Source organism: Aptenodytes patagonicus, chromosome 1 (genome assembly GCF_965638725.1).
Source record: "Aptenodytes patagonicus chromosome 1, bAptPat1.pri.cur, whole genome shotgun sequence".
NCBI classification, from domain to species: domain Eukaryota; kingdom Metazoa; phylum Chordata; class Aves; order Sphenisciformes; family Spheniscidae; genus Aptenodytes; species Aptenodytes patagonicus.
Genome location: NC_134949.1, coordinates 226,496,030 through 226,512,489, shown reverse-complemented (window position 1 = coordinate 226,512,489; position 16,460 = coordinate 226,496,030). Strand labels below are relative to the sequence as shown.

General features: G+C 50.7%; 1 protein-coding gene across 1 annotated transcript; it reads right to left on the bottom strand.

The window, feature by feature from the left end:
- Positions 1-157: 157 nt before the first annotated feature.
- Positions 158-13,117, bottom strand: PAAF1 (proteasomal ATPase associated factor 1). Its single transcript, XM_076328526.1, has 12 exons — positions 13,052-13,117; positions 12,912-12,952; positions 12,541-12,644; positions 12,013-12,102; positions 8,258-8,356; positions 7,377-7,527; positions 5,061-5,255; positions 4,361-4,452; positions 3,046-3,161; positions 1,926-2,008; positions 1,419-1,501; positions 158-588 (listed from the first exon to the last, which is right to left on the bottom strand). Exons 1-12 carry the CDS (start codon positions 13,096-13,098, stop codon positions 511-513), a joined length of 1,179 nt encoding a protein of 392 aa, XP_076184641.1. The 5' UTR covers positions 13,099-13,117; the 3' UTR covers positions 158-510.
- Positions 13,118-16,460: the final 3,343 nt, after the last annotated feature.

Here is a 16,460-nt window from a genome sequence, read left to right as displayed (position 1 = left end):
CTGTCTCTCCCGCGCGGGGCACTATGGGAGTTGTGGTTCTCTCCACGCACTTCCGGACTCCGGCCGCCCCCCTCACGCCTTCTACAAGAGAGGCAGCAGCTCTTTTTTGTTAAATAAAAAAGGCGTTTTCTTGGAAAATTTCTTTTCCACACAGGTGTTACCAAAGCAGTTGCTTTATTTCAGTCCATACTGCAGTACAGTCGCCTTCATCACCCCCACCTCCAATTTATTTATCTCCCCTCCCCCAAAACAGCAGTTTTTCAGCAGTGAAAAAAATTGTTGCAACACAAGATCCTCTTTAACGTCTCAGAGCCGCTCTCCGAATTAAAAACGATCAAAGTTGTGTTGTAGTAAGAAATATTACCTGTCACCAAAAACCTCTGTATAGAGCCTGGTCATGCCAATAGCCTCAGAAACTTCTGTGCACACATCTCAAACACGCCGTACAGGAAAATAAACTTGGAAGAGCTATTTCAACACATCTCTCCACCATTCGGCCGATCCAAGCACTTAAAGGTCAGAAAGTTGGTATCTCCTCACTATCCCATCTCTGCAGCACGTGTAAATTTGCTTCTCCCAAGAAGCTACCTGAAAAAGAGGGGGAGCAGTATTTAAGCAGAGTCTCTCTCAAGTGACAGTTAAAAGTAAAATTCAGGTGCTTATTTAGAGAGATCAGCTTTCCTTTTGGATTTTTACAGAGGGAAGAGGAGGTGGTGTCTCCTGAAACAGCATTAGCAGGTTTGAAAGGACAGTTCAAGGTTTCAACAGGAGCTTAGGGAGCAGGCAAGTGCTCGCAGAAGGGTTCTGCTGTTAGATCCGAAACGGGACACGACTGTGTTCTGCTCACGCCAACGAGTCGTGCAGGTCAAATCTCAGCCTCCGTGCGAGGAGAGGGAGAACTGGACCACGGAGCTGGAACGGGTTAAAAACAAGAGCTGATTTCCACCAGCGCCACCAGGTTGAGAGCCCAGGGAACCCAGGTCGCACTCCCTCATCCGCGCAAGCGCAGCAGGGCGTCTGGAAACACAGCAGCAAGACCCACTTTCTGGTCTCGAGTCACCAGAGAAAACAGGCAGCGCTACGCAGCCAGCTCTTGCTTTCACCCCGATGATCCTCCGAGCACAGTTAATTCACACTTCTTTACAGAAACACGGTTCTGCCGGAGCTATTCCAACAACCAAGCCACTCCACTGCTTCAGTCCTGCTCCTGCACGATGGAGATAATGCCAGCGTATACCGCAGAGGATTTGTTTATGCAAAACATTATTCAGGTAGAAAAAAAAAAATAAGCTCAAAGTCAACTGTTTGAAGGAACCCATTGTGCAGGCTGCCAAATCCTGAGATAAAGGCAGCTGCCTGCCACCTGGCATCACCTTTCCCTACACCCTTTATCTTGGGCGATACACCATATTCCTTACCTTGTACACAGGGTCGCAGTCAGCTTCTGTGAGATCGAGGACATAATCAAGGTCTTGCTGAACGATAAAGCAGGTTCCATCACCTACACGAGCAGAAGAGTTACCAAGCAAGGAAGAAACATCAGCCAATTTGTGAAATAAGCCATGCTCTTAATTACAAACAGGCACTAACAGGTCCATCAGAAACACCTGATCACAGGGTATGAAGCCCCCAGGAAGAGGGAAACATGCTGTGAGGATGTCAGAGAGATGGGAAAAGGCTCTAACGGTTGAGATGCACCTTGGAGGCCCTATTTTGGAGGAACACGGGGAGGTGGGAGGTGGAAACCACAAGGCAAAAAGCAACCATGTAATATAGCTCCTACTACATCACCTTTTTGCCACGGACACAGTCCAGCCCTCTTCTACAAGCCAGCCACGCGCTTGTATGCAAGAGGGCAATACCCAAAGAGCATGAAACTCCTCAATTCAATTACACAATTTCTACTGGCACAGCACTTGAGTTACCTTGGCTGGCAATAAATCCATCTCGGTACGGGAGCAGTGAAAGCACCGGTGCTCCTGATCTGTGGATGACCTGGATTGGAGCGCTAGAAGAAGGAGCAGAAAGAAGGGATGAGTATTACGGTCTATAGTCAAGAGCCCGTTCCAATGTGGGAACACTGAAAGAAGAATGTGAGCTCGTGGTTAAGAGATACATGAGGAGAACATACAGGACATGGGGACTTGATCAGTGGTTAGCAAAGAGCCTCTGTCCTCTAGAAGCAGACGGGAGTCAGCGCTGGTTTTCCTGCAGATGTTGCCAAAGGATCAAAGTGGGAATAAAGAGTTAGCTAGCAGGTGAACACCAGTAAGCCTCCATGATGGATTACAGATTATCCTTACCAAGACACAGACAAAAGCTTGGAGCTCATCCAGCATGAAAGACTCTTCAGACTTTGGTGCCAACCTCTCCAGCCCCCACCCAAAAGCACCACCTGGATGCCTCCCTGCTCAGAGCTCGCCTTGGACACTAACAAAAACCAACTTAGAGCAGCTCCTGCCCTCAGCGACAGCTCAGTTCCAGGCCTGTGCTGGAATGAGGATCAGGGTAAATGTTAAGGTCCCACAAAGGCACTTAAGTCTCACCAGCGAAGCAGAGGAAGGGGCTGTGCTTTTGGTGGGAGGAATACGGCTGTTAAGAAGTTTTCTGCTAAATCTATCTATATATAGATTATATAATATCACACGATATTCATATATAACATAACATGCACAGTACATGAACATAATTTTTTATATATATATTAAAAAAGCAATAATCTGCAAGGTACAGCTATGCCAAGAGCACCCCTGGTCACAGATCAAGACTGAAAAGCTTTTCAGTAACTAAGGAATCTGCACAGAGCCTACAGTCTTTTAGGAGACGCTTCCCATCAGATCACCAACCTGAGAAAAAGTATCCTCCTCAGTGCTCCCCAAGAGAAAGAAACGGCTGCGAGAGGCTCAGAAGCTCACAGTGCCATGGCTTGAGCTGTATCCGCCCTTTAGAAGGAGCACTGTCTGCCAGCACCCTCAATCTGCCCCTCTTTCCCAGCCAAAAAACTAGTTGTTGTTTAAACACTTGCAGCCCCAGGCACTCACTCACTTTGTGTTTCTCACATCCAGCTGATATATGTTCCCATCCTGAGCCCCTGCTAGGATATAGGTACTTGAGAGGAATGTGCAGCAGTTGAACGCATCAGATCCGACAAAGAGGAACACCTGGGAATATAGGAACAAATTCAAGCGTCAGACGCTCACAAGTGAGGACACAGAACACCCAGGAGAAGGAAGCAATAATTTCTTTAGAAGTCAGTACAGTCGCTTCCGTGAGTCATGGCACAAACTGGCAAACCCAGAGGTTAATAACGCCTCAGCTCCGCTCCAAAACACGGAGGGGAACAGTGCTCCAGGATCGGTTTTACCAGGTCAGCAGAGACAGTGCAATCAGTGAACGCTCCTGGGTCTCCTTTGGAGAAAGGATGTGTCACTGTGACAGGCGAACCGATGCTGAGCTCAGACTAATCTTCAGACACCCACGGAGCAGCGAGACCAGATCTGCCAGGCAGGTTGGCAAAGACCACTCCTTCCTCCCAGAGCTGCAGTCATTGTCACAGAGCCTGCGAGCTTTTTCCAGGTGAGCCCTTGCCAGCTCATTGACCAGCCTTGGCGAGCATATCTGTTCCACCCCAATTTTACTCTCCACAAACGCCACAAGCAGCTTAATCTGCTACGTCACCAGGAGCTCGGGCTTCAGTACCCGAGATCTACCAACTCCATCTCCCTTTGCCAAGAGGAGGGAGATGGACTGGTGACCACCCGAGGTCCCCTTCACACCCTACTTAAAACACCTGCCAGAATAAACAGCAACTTTACACCTTGGCTGGATGAGGCAGCCTGCAGTTCCTGCATTCACAATGACATCTGCTAGCCACTGTTTAAATAGTCTTCCCCAAACCTGGGTTAAACTCATGAACAACTGATACGCCTCAAACCCCTGCATACAAGCCTAGCCAGCAGAAAGGAGAGAACGCATCCCTTTACTGTACCAGGTTTTAGTCTTTCCTCCATGAAATACGCATGGGGGAGAACACTGCAGTGTAGGACCTCGGCCAAAGGCAGGCAGATCAGCCTTCCCCTGCCTCCAGCCTGGTTGTGTCCCTTTCTGTGCCAGGTGGTGAACTTCACCAGGGGAGCAGAACGGGATTAACACTAACCAGCTCACCCATCTAGGTTAGTTTTAACCTGTCTCAATTCCTCAGCCCAGGGCTCTGCACAGCCACGTGGACAGCAGCTTACACACCGAGGAGCTGCTGCAGCAGCAATGGAAGTGAAGGGACTGGGGCCCCAGAGCTGATTTTATAGCAGCATCTCAGAGCACTCTCCCAGGCAAGTACTTCTGATAGTCTCAGACCCCTTACCGGCTGCCTGCTCTGCAGTCCCACTCCTTGAAGTTTCTTGTCTTCTCGAGCCAGCAGCAGGATTTTCCCTTCTGTCCCAACCTCACGTTCACCTGACAAAAGGACAATAGTTAACTCCAGCAGTGGCTACGCAACAAGTCTTGATGGGACCAAAACATGACAGTTTGGATCACGGTTCAAAGCTGCTCCAGGGGGGGTTTAGACTGGACATTAGGAAGCATTTCTCTACCGAGAGGGTGGTCAAACACTGGAACAGGCTTCCTAGAGAGGTGGTCGATGCCCCGAGCCTGTCAGTGTTTAAGAGGCATTTGGGCAATGCCTTTAACAACATGCTTTAACTTTTGGTCAGCCCTGAATTGGTCAGGCAGTTGGACTAGATGATCGTTGTAGGTTCCTTACCAACTGAAATATTCTATTCTATTCTACCCCCGCTGAACCTGTAACAGCATTCCTCCATACCCTTAAGACACCAGATGCAGCAAGGCAGGCCAGTAATCAAAGAGATCCCAGTCTTAAACTGCTTGATAAGAGGCTAAATTCCTCCACAGGACTGGAGTGCTCTATTCCAGTGACCCTAGTTCCCTTCCCTAGGTGGTACAAGGGCACACAGCAGCAAGCCACGTGCTCAGGATTATTGGTGACAAACCTAAGCAGTTTGGGACAGGGGAATGAAGATGAATTTTACGAGTAAGATCCTTACTAGGAGCTTTTTCAGGCGTGCCCAGGTTCAGTGAGCTGTCAGCAGTGCCCAGGGCAATGCCGTTGACAGGAGAGCTGCAGTCAGCGATGACACCCAGACAGGCAGATTTTCCACAGTCCCAGAGGCGGGCAGTGCCGTCTCTAGAGCAGGAAAGGACATTTCTTCCCCGATCCACAATGGCAGTGTCCAAAATACCTGCATCAAAGCAAAGGCCGTGTTCAGACAGACAGCATGGAAGGCAGATAGACAAAGCATCTCATTTCCCAAGGCAAACTCAACTACAAGCCCCAAGCCACTGTCCCCAGAGTGCCATCAGTCACACACAGCCAAATTGTTATGGGGTGCAACGTGGGGCAGGGAGCCACGGCATCTAGAAAGAGGTGTATGTGGAAGGCAGCAGCTCCCAGCAAACCACATGCCAGAGTGGGAGACACCACCCGGCACAAAGGTGAGGTATTACCAACAAAATGATTGGCAACACCTTACCTCAAACTGAGCTGATACAACAGCTGCTGCCGTTTCTACCTCTATAATTAACCTCTAACTTGGGCAGAAAATAGCCCGGCCCAGCACTCTTAGAACATTGCCAGCTCCAGCTAATCCCCAAAGTTGTGTGGGGCAAGCAGAATCCACGTTATCCAGCGACAGCAACACCAAAAAAGCAGCTTTTGCAGGTGCCAACATCCCCTAACGACTTTATTTCACTGTGGGCTCTTGAGTCTAGATCTGAAAAATGACGCAGTGGTTTCTTGGAAGGGAACAGTCAGATGGTTAGAAGATTTAATTGACACTTTCCCTACAGAAGCAGTCATTGAACATGACAAGCTCAAATGACAGAACAAGCCAAGCAAACTGACCGCAGCAGTTTGGGCTGGAGTTATAAGCAGTGAATAAAGTCAACTTCAGAGCCACCGGGAGCCAGCCAGTGTCGTTCTGACCAAAGCTCTGTTACACCGCCTGCCACATTTTGTTTACAGGACATTTACAGCAAAGCATTTTGAATCCACACAAATGAGAACAATGGCAGGTTCAGCGCAAGGCAAGTTTTCGAGTTAATCGAGTTTTGGGCAGCCAGCCACGTGGCTTATTAACCTTGTTTAATAAAGCCTTGCACCTTGTGAGACAGGGAAAACAAGAGCCTGTGCAGAGCAGTTAGTTGCTCAGGGAGGAGATAATTTGGGGCAGGGGTTTGGGCATCTGATGCCACATCCACAACTCATTTGGACTTGCTCACGACCACCCAAGCGTTCCAGTTGGTATCCCTTAGGAAGCAATCACTGTGACAAGACAGCACCACTGGCCACTGTGCTCTGGGCCAGGTGTAAACAGGAGTGAAATGGGAGCCTGCTTAAGCATTACATATAAATCCACACTGCTTCTGAACGAGGGGTCCTGGAAGCCAAACCTTTCCAGAGATTAACAGAGGCTCTGTCCAGAAATTGCTTTGATCACAGCTCTCAGGAGCCTTTCTGGGTAGCTGATTTTCCATCCCTTGCAGTTCTTTTCTGGGACTAAAACAGTGTCAATTGGAGGAGTTTGTAGTGTGGACCCTGAAGGAACAGCATTCAGCTCACCACGTAAGGTGGCCAGTGCATCCTCCACACGAGGACACAAGGAGGGTGAAGAATTTACTCTCGTTTTCAGCAGCAAGACCATCAGCAGGGGCAGAGCTGAATATCTGCCCTCGGTACAAGGGTGAATAAGCTTATTCCAGCCCTTCTTAAGAAATAATCACTTAAGTATCCTTGCAGCTACTCTTGCTGTGCCTTACTCACTTTCAACAGCACGCGTCCTCGAGGCAGGTAACTGCCTGCCTGAGTTCTGCAAGACCATAATAAACTGCTATATACTTTTCTGGGCAAGAAAAAAAAAAAAAAAAAAGGAAGAGGCTGTAGAGCAGCTGAAGGTGCGCAGGATGATCTGGGTGCAAGCAGGAGGCATTCCCAGTGCAGCACAGGCAGCAAGGCTACTGAATGCAGGTCAGAGCTCTGGAGAGCTGAGACTGCCCTGGAGGAGCAGAATGCCCTCTGCCTCCATCTCTGGCACACACAACAGGCTAACGGACTGCATCCTCCCTCTTTTTACCTTAATTAATGAAGAAAACGCAGGTCAATGAGAGAAACCATTTCAGCCGTCTAATACAGCAACTACTGATCTTTTTATTCAAGTTCTGGGAGCTTGAAAAAGATACTCCAGACATCTAATACAAATGCACAGCACAAAGTGCAGCAGGCTGGTGACTGAACATTAGCCGTCGGGTGCAACACAATTATATACATGGCAGATCAAGCATTTTAAAGGCTAAGTACTCTGTACCTCCTTTGTGACCTTTAAATGTTACTACGCAGCTGGCATCTTCTGCTGACCAGATCTTTAGCTGGGCATCCATTCCCCCACTCAGAACCACAAGGCCCGATGGGAAAAACCTGCAACAATTCACATCATACACATGGCCTTCCAATAGTCTCTGGAAAAACAAAGAACTACATGCTAGTTCCATTGTTATCACCCTTATGCCGAGCAATTTTTGAGCTATGACACTGGAAAACTTGGTGTTCCCATGTGGGCAGAGGATTAAGCTCAAATCCTCTGGGTTTGTGTTCCTGCAACGGACTCCTCTGAATTCGAGGCAGTCAAAGCGGTAGCAGGTACGCTTTGGGCTTCCCTCTGCCATTTGAGTAGCTAATTACATTAGCAAAGGATACTACATTTGTTTCTAACAACAGTTTAAGTGTCTTTATCCTCTGCCAAACAAGCAGCTGACAGGTCAAGCTCCACAAGAAACACCTTAACTGGGAAGGCAGTTAGCCATGATGTGGTTAATCCATCACAGGCAGGAGTCTTTTTTTTCCTCACCTCTTCTCTACTGCAGAAGAAATTCAGTGCTTGTACCACGCAGGTTAGGAGCTGTCAGTTACCTTCTGCACTCTAGCTGTCATTCCTAACTACCCATTCTCATTTTCACCCTGGGACTCCTCTCCGGATTACTGAGCATCATTTCCCTTGAGAGAAGTCATGCTTTCCAACAGATTCGACTTAAAACCTCCGAGACGTCAAATTTCAATTAGCTTTTCAATCAAAAGCCAGATTCTTGCCTGCCTTAGACCACAGCGTGCGGATAGCCTGACCGAAGTCACAGCCGAATGACTTCAGTAATGTCACAGACAACACACAACGTCAAAGCTAGACGCTCTTACTCTTATTTCTCCATTCGCAGCCTGCCAGATTTTCATGGTCCCATCTGTGCTGGTGGACACGCCAAGCCCTCCACCGCTGGAAATATCAAGACAGGTAATCTGCAGGAAGGCAAAAGCACCAAACGTTAGCTTTATATGACCCTGTATATAGGCTCTTGAGCAGAAATACCTAACTCTGTACTGGGGGAGACCTGCTAAGTACATCATTCAGCACTATTATCTCCCCAAGACATACTGCTGGACTCATTTAAAACACCCGAAAGAGCTTCCATACTCCTAGCTAAACAGTTTCAGCCTGATGATATCCTAACATTTAAGCAAGGACTTCACAGGCTTTCTCGCCTCACCCTCTCAGTATGTTTTATGAGATATTAATTAAGCCCTTAAGAAATCAAAAAACAAGTGGATCCTGAACAGCAGGGTTTTTCTAGAAGACAAGGGCAGCATAAAAAGAAATTCTCCTCTATTTATCTGTTTACACAGATTGCTGCATTCCTCCTTCAAGAGCGAGCTGCTGATCTGGGCTGACCTGCAGCCAGGGCTCAGACAAGTTGCATGACTAGAACCTGGCACGAAGCACCCCAGATTTCTTGTAATTGCCACCAAATTTGACAGAGAAATTGTTATTCTCTGCCTGTGACTCCGCAGAGATCTGCAGAGCAGGGAGAAAAAGAAATGCTGAGTCAGAAGCCTGCACAGACAGCAGCTGTATTTCAGGTTTACCCCAGGTGAAGCAGAAATCTGGATTTCTCTAGCAATTCCTGTACACAGATAAGAAACTGCGCCAAGCTGTTCCACGCTAGCCTGAGATAACTGGCCAGCTTGAGAGCACCCTGACTCACAAGCCCACAAGACATTGTTTGAGATATTTATGAAGCCAACGGCACAGCCTACATTTTCTGGAACACCGACTCGAAACTAGTTCCTTATGCAGGCAGGCTAACTCCTCGCACAGTCTGTCACACCAAGGCATTACCGACTGCCTGCTTTGCATAAACACTGGGAGAGCTGAATACTTTTGACGAGAGCAGATGTTGAGCTTATATTCCTGCAAAAGGGTAGCCTTTCCCGTGATGCCAGACATTATTGCTGCCGTTTGGGAAAGGCGGATGTATTTTAGTTGTGCACGAAGTAAGGTATTCTAGCCTTGAAAGAAACGATTACACCTTCCAAGTGACAGAGATATTTCCAATATAGATTGCAGCAACACTAAACAGGCTGAAAAAAAAAAATTATATAGATTTTATTAGAACAAAGGTTAACGCTAGTGTTGCATCCTGAAAAAAAACAATAAAACTATCACAACTATGTAGCGGAATAGCTGCCTTGTCTTGCAAGATTTGGGTACTGGAGTCACGCTGTATCACCTCCAAAAGCTTCCCAATAATTGTATTTGTACCCCGTGGATTAGAAGAAAGAAATTCAGCGGCAAAAACCACTGACGGAAGTGAGAAATGCCGATCCATCATGAGAAATGCACATCACAGTTCCGTCGCCATTCCAACCCCTCACCACCACGACGAAGCGGTTTCCAGTCTTAACTTGCGCAGTCTGTCAGCGCGCTTGCAGGTCCCAACCACCTAGTCAGGTACGTAAGGGATGAGGCTGCTCATCTTCATCCCAGGCTTCAGATTAAATGCTTTTCTGAACAATTAACTATTCTCAAACAGGACTGGGCTTTGTCGATCCTCTTGCACGTGCTCAGCCTTAGCTAGCAGCCAGCCTGAAGAGACAGTCGGATTCACCACCGTGTTCACAGGGAAACCCAAAGATACGAGTAGATTGAGAGATTTTGCCAAGAAAGATGACAGCTAGAGGCCTGAGATTTAAGGACGATGCCCTCAGGCAGACCAAGTACATAACAGACCTGCATCAATCTCCAGCTGTTTCCAGATGATAAGGAGGACGTCCTATGGCATCTTATTGCTGCACGTGCATCAGCCAGGGCTTGCGGGGACATGATATGCCACACTTCAGTCATAAGCTCTCCTATCCAAGCAAGAGTCAGACCAAACTGCTCTCCTGAAAAGCTCTGACAGCTCAAACCAGGGCTAATTTTAACAGGGCGCAGGATCAGTACTCAACCTCCACTTGAAAAAAATAATAATTGGGAATTAAAACAGGAATTAGAAGATTTAAATAAGAGCACAAGGTAACAGTTTAGCCGTTACAACAGCCATTAAGTACGTTTACTTATATATTGGTAATATGAGAAATACATTGGTAACATGAGGGGCATTTTATATGACAAACCAATCTGTGGTAATTTGCTCCCTAGTTAAAAAAAAAAAAAAAAAGCCTGCGAAGGTAATTCAAGGAGGAACGAAAAGCCTCACCGACGTTTGACATATCCCCAAACTTTCAGGAGGGATATGTAAACAGGCAAGGCCAAGCACGAGCGCTCAAAGCAAGAGGCAGCAGGTAAAAAGGATAACTGAAGCTTAGTCCACACCGGCTTTAAACTCATCTACATATTAATAGATATTGCTTCAGCTGCTTTCCAGGGGAGAGATCTGCAGTGCAGCTGTAAGCCATCACACCCGTTTGACAGCAGACTAAACACTTACGCCTGCATTTCCATTTTGCTGTGCTTTGAATGTTGATTCCATTTATCACACAAAAGGGCAGCTGGGGACTCTTAAGTAGCACAATGCTCAGAGAAGTGATTCACCTCTGTCTCCGGAGCTGCCTTACTGCCAAGCTCCGTCTCCCAGCAGAGCCCCGCTTCCTCTTAAAACAGCTGTAGGGATGTGGAATTGCCTTTATGTCAAAACGCACCTTGATTTACACTGCTTTTGAGCTTCGTTAATAGAGACTGACTTCAGCTTTTTCAGCTGGGTTTATCACAACAATTTACTCAATAAATCATGAGACAAGTGTACTAAAACATCTCCAGGAGCCTTCGGGGGACTTGCTTTAGGGCAGCCGGCTGTACCTGCAGGCTGCGCACTCCCTGGTTTCTTGGATCATTTCCATGTAGGTTTAAGTGTTCAGCAGAAGCACAGACTACTTTCCAGCAAAGCCAAGTTATGCGCTTCTCTTCAGTGAAGAAATGAAATTTCAGGTCAGAGTCAGCCTTTCTGTATCACTGTTCAGTGAGAAGCTGTACTTGTTGCACCCCCAGATTGACGAGGGTGCAATAAGAAAGAAGATTATTCAGCAAAACGAGCAGGACTGCTTTTAAAGAAGTGAGAAGTTCACGCAATTTATTTATTTTTTAAATATAAGCTGGGCCTTTCCGGTGTCTGCATTCCCACCAGGTCAAGATGAATTTATACAACATTCGATTCCCAGCCCGGCAAACAGAAATTAATATATCAAAACCAGACAACTTCATTACACAGGAGCAAACAGCCACTGCAAACCGGGGGTAGATATGAACCAGTCAGAGACGAAGAGCTCAGTGCCTGGAACCTCTACTTTTTGTTTTGCTTTTTGACTAATTCCCTAATTTCCTTTTGACACTAATTCACACATCTTATTCCGTTACAGGGGTATCTATATTGGGCCTGAAGTGAGCAGAAATTAGATCACTTGCAAGAAAACAGTCTAAAGAATTTTAGGGATTATTTGGGGTGGTGGTGGTAAACTTAACCATGATCAAGTTTCCATGATCTGATATGTTTTATTACCTAGTTCACACACAAAGTCATGCTGCACGCCACCCCTCAGAACGGGCATGCAACAGTTGGACACGTTGAGAAAGTTCACGGTCACTTCCAGCTATTTCCCACTCACTTCGCAAGGTTACTTACACTTTTCTGATGAATTCTACAAAAAGTTGTGTACGGGGCCAAGAACTTTGTGGACACATTTTCGTGAGGACAAGAAATGAGAATGCTTTTCTAGAGGAGGAAAGAGAGGAGAAAAAGAATTAGAAGTGCTGTTAGTCCTACTGAAACACAGAGGCTGCCAAGGCAGAACTACGATCTGGACCCGGCTGTGGTCTCTCACAGCCTGAGGACTGATGGAAGGTGCAGCGTTGGGCTCCTTTCTTTACACCTCCTCAAGATGCAGGCCCCGGGTGGCAAGCGATGGCCACTATGGCTTGGCCAGCCATGACACACAACCCCAGCCCGACTATGGGATGCTACGGACCAGCTCCAGGGCACTGCACAGGTGGGAGGCCCAGGATAGCTGGATGGCACCATGCAGGGGACTGGGCGACAGCTTTAGGCTGCTACTTGGCGTAAGAGTAAAATTGGTGCTAACTGGCGTAAGAGTATTGCCCCCTCATGCGTGGAAGGCGGTTACCGACCCCCGCTGCACCCCAGCCCTGGCACCTTGGTGACTTCCCCAACCACGAAGCCCTCGGAGGCAGCGATGTCAGGGACGCCCTCGGTGCTGAGCCCGCGGCGGGTCAGGCTGCCGTACAGGGTCGGCTTCCCTGCGGAGAGAGCAGCCATCAGCTCAGCCACCCCTCAAGACCCCCCTCAGCTCACCCTCCCCTCAACCACAGCCCCCCCCCTCCAGGTGCCCTCAACCCCTCCTAAACCACAGGCCCCCCCCACAACCGCTCTCAGCCCCTCCTAAAGCACAGGACACCCCCCCAACCGCCCTCACCCCCTCCTAGCCCGCAGGGCCCCCTCGAGCCCCCCAGACACCCCCTCAGCCCGCCTCCCTCCGCGGCCTCCTCAGGCCCCTCAGCGCTCACCAGGGCTCCGGCAGCTCAGCCAGGCCTCGCCCTCATCCCTCCTGCGGAGAGAGAGAGAGAGAGAGGGGGAGCGGCGGTGAGTGCGGGGCAGGGGAAGGGGACCGGGGCTGGGGGAAGGGGACCGGGAGACCCGCGCCCACCTCAGCGCCTGGCTCCAGTCGCTCTGGATCCGCAGCGTCGCCGCCATCTTGCCGAGGCATCCGCACCCCCTTCCGCCTCCTTCCTTCCCGTCAGCCCCCGCGGGAAGAGGAAGCGGAAGCGGAAGGGGGAGACGCCCTCCAATGAGCGAGCGCTCCCGCCGCCATGCCACGCCGCGCCCCGCCCCGCCCCGGCAGCGCCTTCCCCGACGCCAGCCTTAAAGGGGCCGCGCTGCGCTGCTGGGCAGGTACGGGGTGGCTGGGCCCCGGGGCGGGGGGATGGGGGAGTGTGGGGTGAGGGGGCCGGGTACGGCATCGGGAGGGCACGGAGGGTGCTGGTGAGATGCATGAGGGAGGTGCTGAGCACCCATGGGAGGGGATGGGTAGGTATGAGTTGGGAAGGGTGCTGGACACCCATGGGTGGGGGTAAGGTGCGTGGGGGGTGCTGGGCACCCATGGGGGGGTGGGGATGGAGGTGTGGGGGCTGCATGGGGAGGTGTGCTGAGCCCCTCCTGGGGGTGCATGGAGCGTATGGGGGCACCCATGGGGGCATGGGGGGTGCTGGGCACCCATAGGGGTGTGGGAGGGGGGTGCAGAGGGTGCTGAGCGCCCATGGAGGTATGGGGGTGCTGTGCACTCTGGGGGGTGCCCCCAAAAAAGAGGGCAGTGACCCAAGCAGGGGTCTCAAGGGGAAGACAGCACCCCGACGCCTACCACCTCCCTCCAGCCCGGCTCAGCGATGGCGAGGCCCGGACACGCCAGGAGCCGTCCATCGTTGGAGGAAGATGAGGCCGAGGAGGCCGAGGACCCGGTGGACGCCATGATCTTGCGGACGGGCTGCGCGGCGCAGCACCGGGAGCTGCAGGAGTGCATGGCGGTGCGGCAGGACTGGAGGCACTGCCAGCCCCAGGTCCGGGCTTTCGGCGAGTGCATGGCCCGGCGGCAGCGTGCTGAGGAGCCACGCCAGGCGTCCGGCTCACACCAGGCCCACCCCTCGCCCACCAGGGACTGAAATCACCGGGGACCCCCACTCCCGGCACCGCCGGCCAGCCCACCATTGGCATCCCAGGAACGGGGCGGCTGTGCCATTTGACCCTTTCTTTTCTGTTATTTTTTTATTCAAGCGGGTGGGTGTGCCGGTAAATCCACACTGCGTTGTTGGGAAATTAAATCCGGTGGCGTTCATCATCCTGCCTGAAGCACTCGTCTCCATCTGCGCCGCCGGGGATAACCGGGAGCTCAGAGGGGACGGTTGCGGGGCAAGATGGGGATTTGCAGCCCAAAATGTCCCAAACTGGGTGCGTTCATGGCACCCAGGCTGGGTCTCGGCTCCGCAACAGCCCTGCCATGGATTTCCACTCCATGTCCTTCCCTGTGTCGTCCCGAGGCTTTTCCCAGCAGCGATAACCTCATGTCCCACAGGACAGGATTTGGGGTGGGATTTATCTCCCAGGAAGCCCCAGGAGCATTAGGGATGGGGGGAAAAAGGGGCTCTTACGGAGTGAGAGGCTCCTCTGAACACCACCTCCTAGCAAGTAGAATCATAGAATCATTGAGGTTGGAAAAGACCTCTAAGATCATCGAGTCCAACCGTCGACCCAACACCACCAGGCCCACTAAACCATGTCCCTCAGCGCCTCATCTACTCGTCTTTTAAATACCTCCAGGGATGGGGACTCCACCACTTCCCTGGGCAGCCTGGTCCAATGTTTCACCACTCTTTCAGTAAAGACATTTTTCCTCACATCCAATCTAAACCTCCCCTGGCACAACTTGAGGCCGTTTCCTCTCGTCCTGTCGCTTGTTACTTGGGAGAAGAGACCGACCCCACCTCGCTACAACCTCCTTTCAGGTGGTTGTAGAGAGCGATGAGGTCTCCCCTCAGCCTCCTCTTCTCCAGGCTAAACAACCCCAGTTCCCTCAGCCGCTCCTCAGCAGACTTGTTCTCCAGACCCCTCACCAGCCTCGTTGCCCTTCTCTGGACACGCTCCAGCACCTCGATGTCCTTCTTGTAGTGAGGGGCCCAAAACTGAACACAGTATTCGAGGTGCGGCCTCACCAGGGCCGAGTACAGGGGCACGATCACTTCCCTGCTCCTGCTGGCCACACTATTTCTGATACAGGCCAGGATGCCATTGGCCTTCTTGGCCGCCTGGGCACACTGCCGGCTCATGTTCAGCCGGCTGTCGACCAGCACCCCCAGGTCCTTTTCCGACAGGCAGTCGGAGCTATGAACAAGAAAATAAAGTTCTTTTTGTAGGCTGGAAAGGGAAGGGCGCCCGTGTTTTTTGCCAGGGGGAACGTTCCAGGCTGTCTCCCAGGAAGGTGGGTGCTGGGACTGCTGAGGGGCTGGGGTTTGGCACTGCCGGCCAAAAATCAGAGCCGGCACAGGACCACGAGCAACGCCTGGGCAACCCCAGTTTGGGGGAGAGTGCTAATGAATGAGCTATTTTCCCTCTTTCCAGAGAGCTGGTCCTTAGAAAGGGGGGGAAAAAAAAACCCAAACAAACCAGTTTTGGGGCAGGAACAGAACCTCCTCTTAGCATCCATCAAACCAGGGCTCAAATTTGGCTATAACATACTTCTTAATAGGATGGCGTGATCAGGTGTCATCTCAGCTCCAGCCTAAATAAAAACAGCTGCGTGCACCCGATCTCAGGATTTGCAATGACGAGGATCGAAGCAAAAACCCAGGCGCCGCAACCTGTTCGACCCAGTACCCGTACGTGCACCCAAAAGCCGCAGCTCCCGCGGGCTCTGGGTTTTGCAGGGTGGCGATGAGCGGCTGAGCAGCCCGGCCAAATTCAGTCCCGCATCACTCAAGAAAAGCGGCAGTCCCAGGAAAAGCATCTGGCACCATCCTGGGGAATTCCCCAAAGCGCTTTGCGCTTCTGAGATTTCTCCTTTCAAGGCACGAGTAATTTCTCCCTTTCCGAACGGCTGTCGTAAAAAGTAGGCTGACTTCAGGGATCCAGGGGAAAGTTTATCCTTTATGGCTTGAAAGGCAAATCAGAAATTAAGGAGAAATTCTGCATACGCCGCCTGACACACGGCTCCAACCTTCCTGCCTCTGCCCCCCGAGGCTTTTTTTTCTGTTAAGCAGCGGTTGTTCAGCTGCTCGGGGACGATCATCCCCCACCCTCCCAGGGCTGTGAGGCTCCATTCATGTTGGCAAAGCTCCGATTTAAGCAGCTCTACGAGAATAACGCGTTGCTCCAGCCTTCAGCTGAAGAAAGGAGCAGGACGGTCGCTTCCGCATCAGTACCACCTGGGAGAGTTGCAGTACAGCATTATTAACTTGCAGAAATCCTCCTATAACAAGAGTAAAACATAAGGGGGGGGGGGGGAAGGGGGAAGAACTGAGAAAAGCCACATTTCATTGTGGACCCCCTTCACTCAGCGTACAAATCAG

What these genes read in the sequence shown, in the direction of transcription:
- PAAF1 (XM_076328526.1), bottom strand. Translation starts at nt 13,098, where the DNA reads ATGGCGGCGACGCTGCGGATCCAGAGCGACTGGAGCCAGGCGCTGAG. An exon ending in TGGTTGGGGAAGTCACCAAG is followed by an intron (nt 12,103 to 12,540) that starts GTGCCAGGGCTG and finishes TTCCTCCTCTAG; the next exon opens with AAAAGCATTCTCATTTCTTG. An exon ending in ACTGCGACCCTGTGTACAAG is followed by an intron (nt 589 to 1,418) that starts GTAAGGAATATG and finishes CCTCTTTTTCAG; the next exon opens with GTAGCTTCTTGGGAGAAGCA.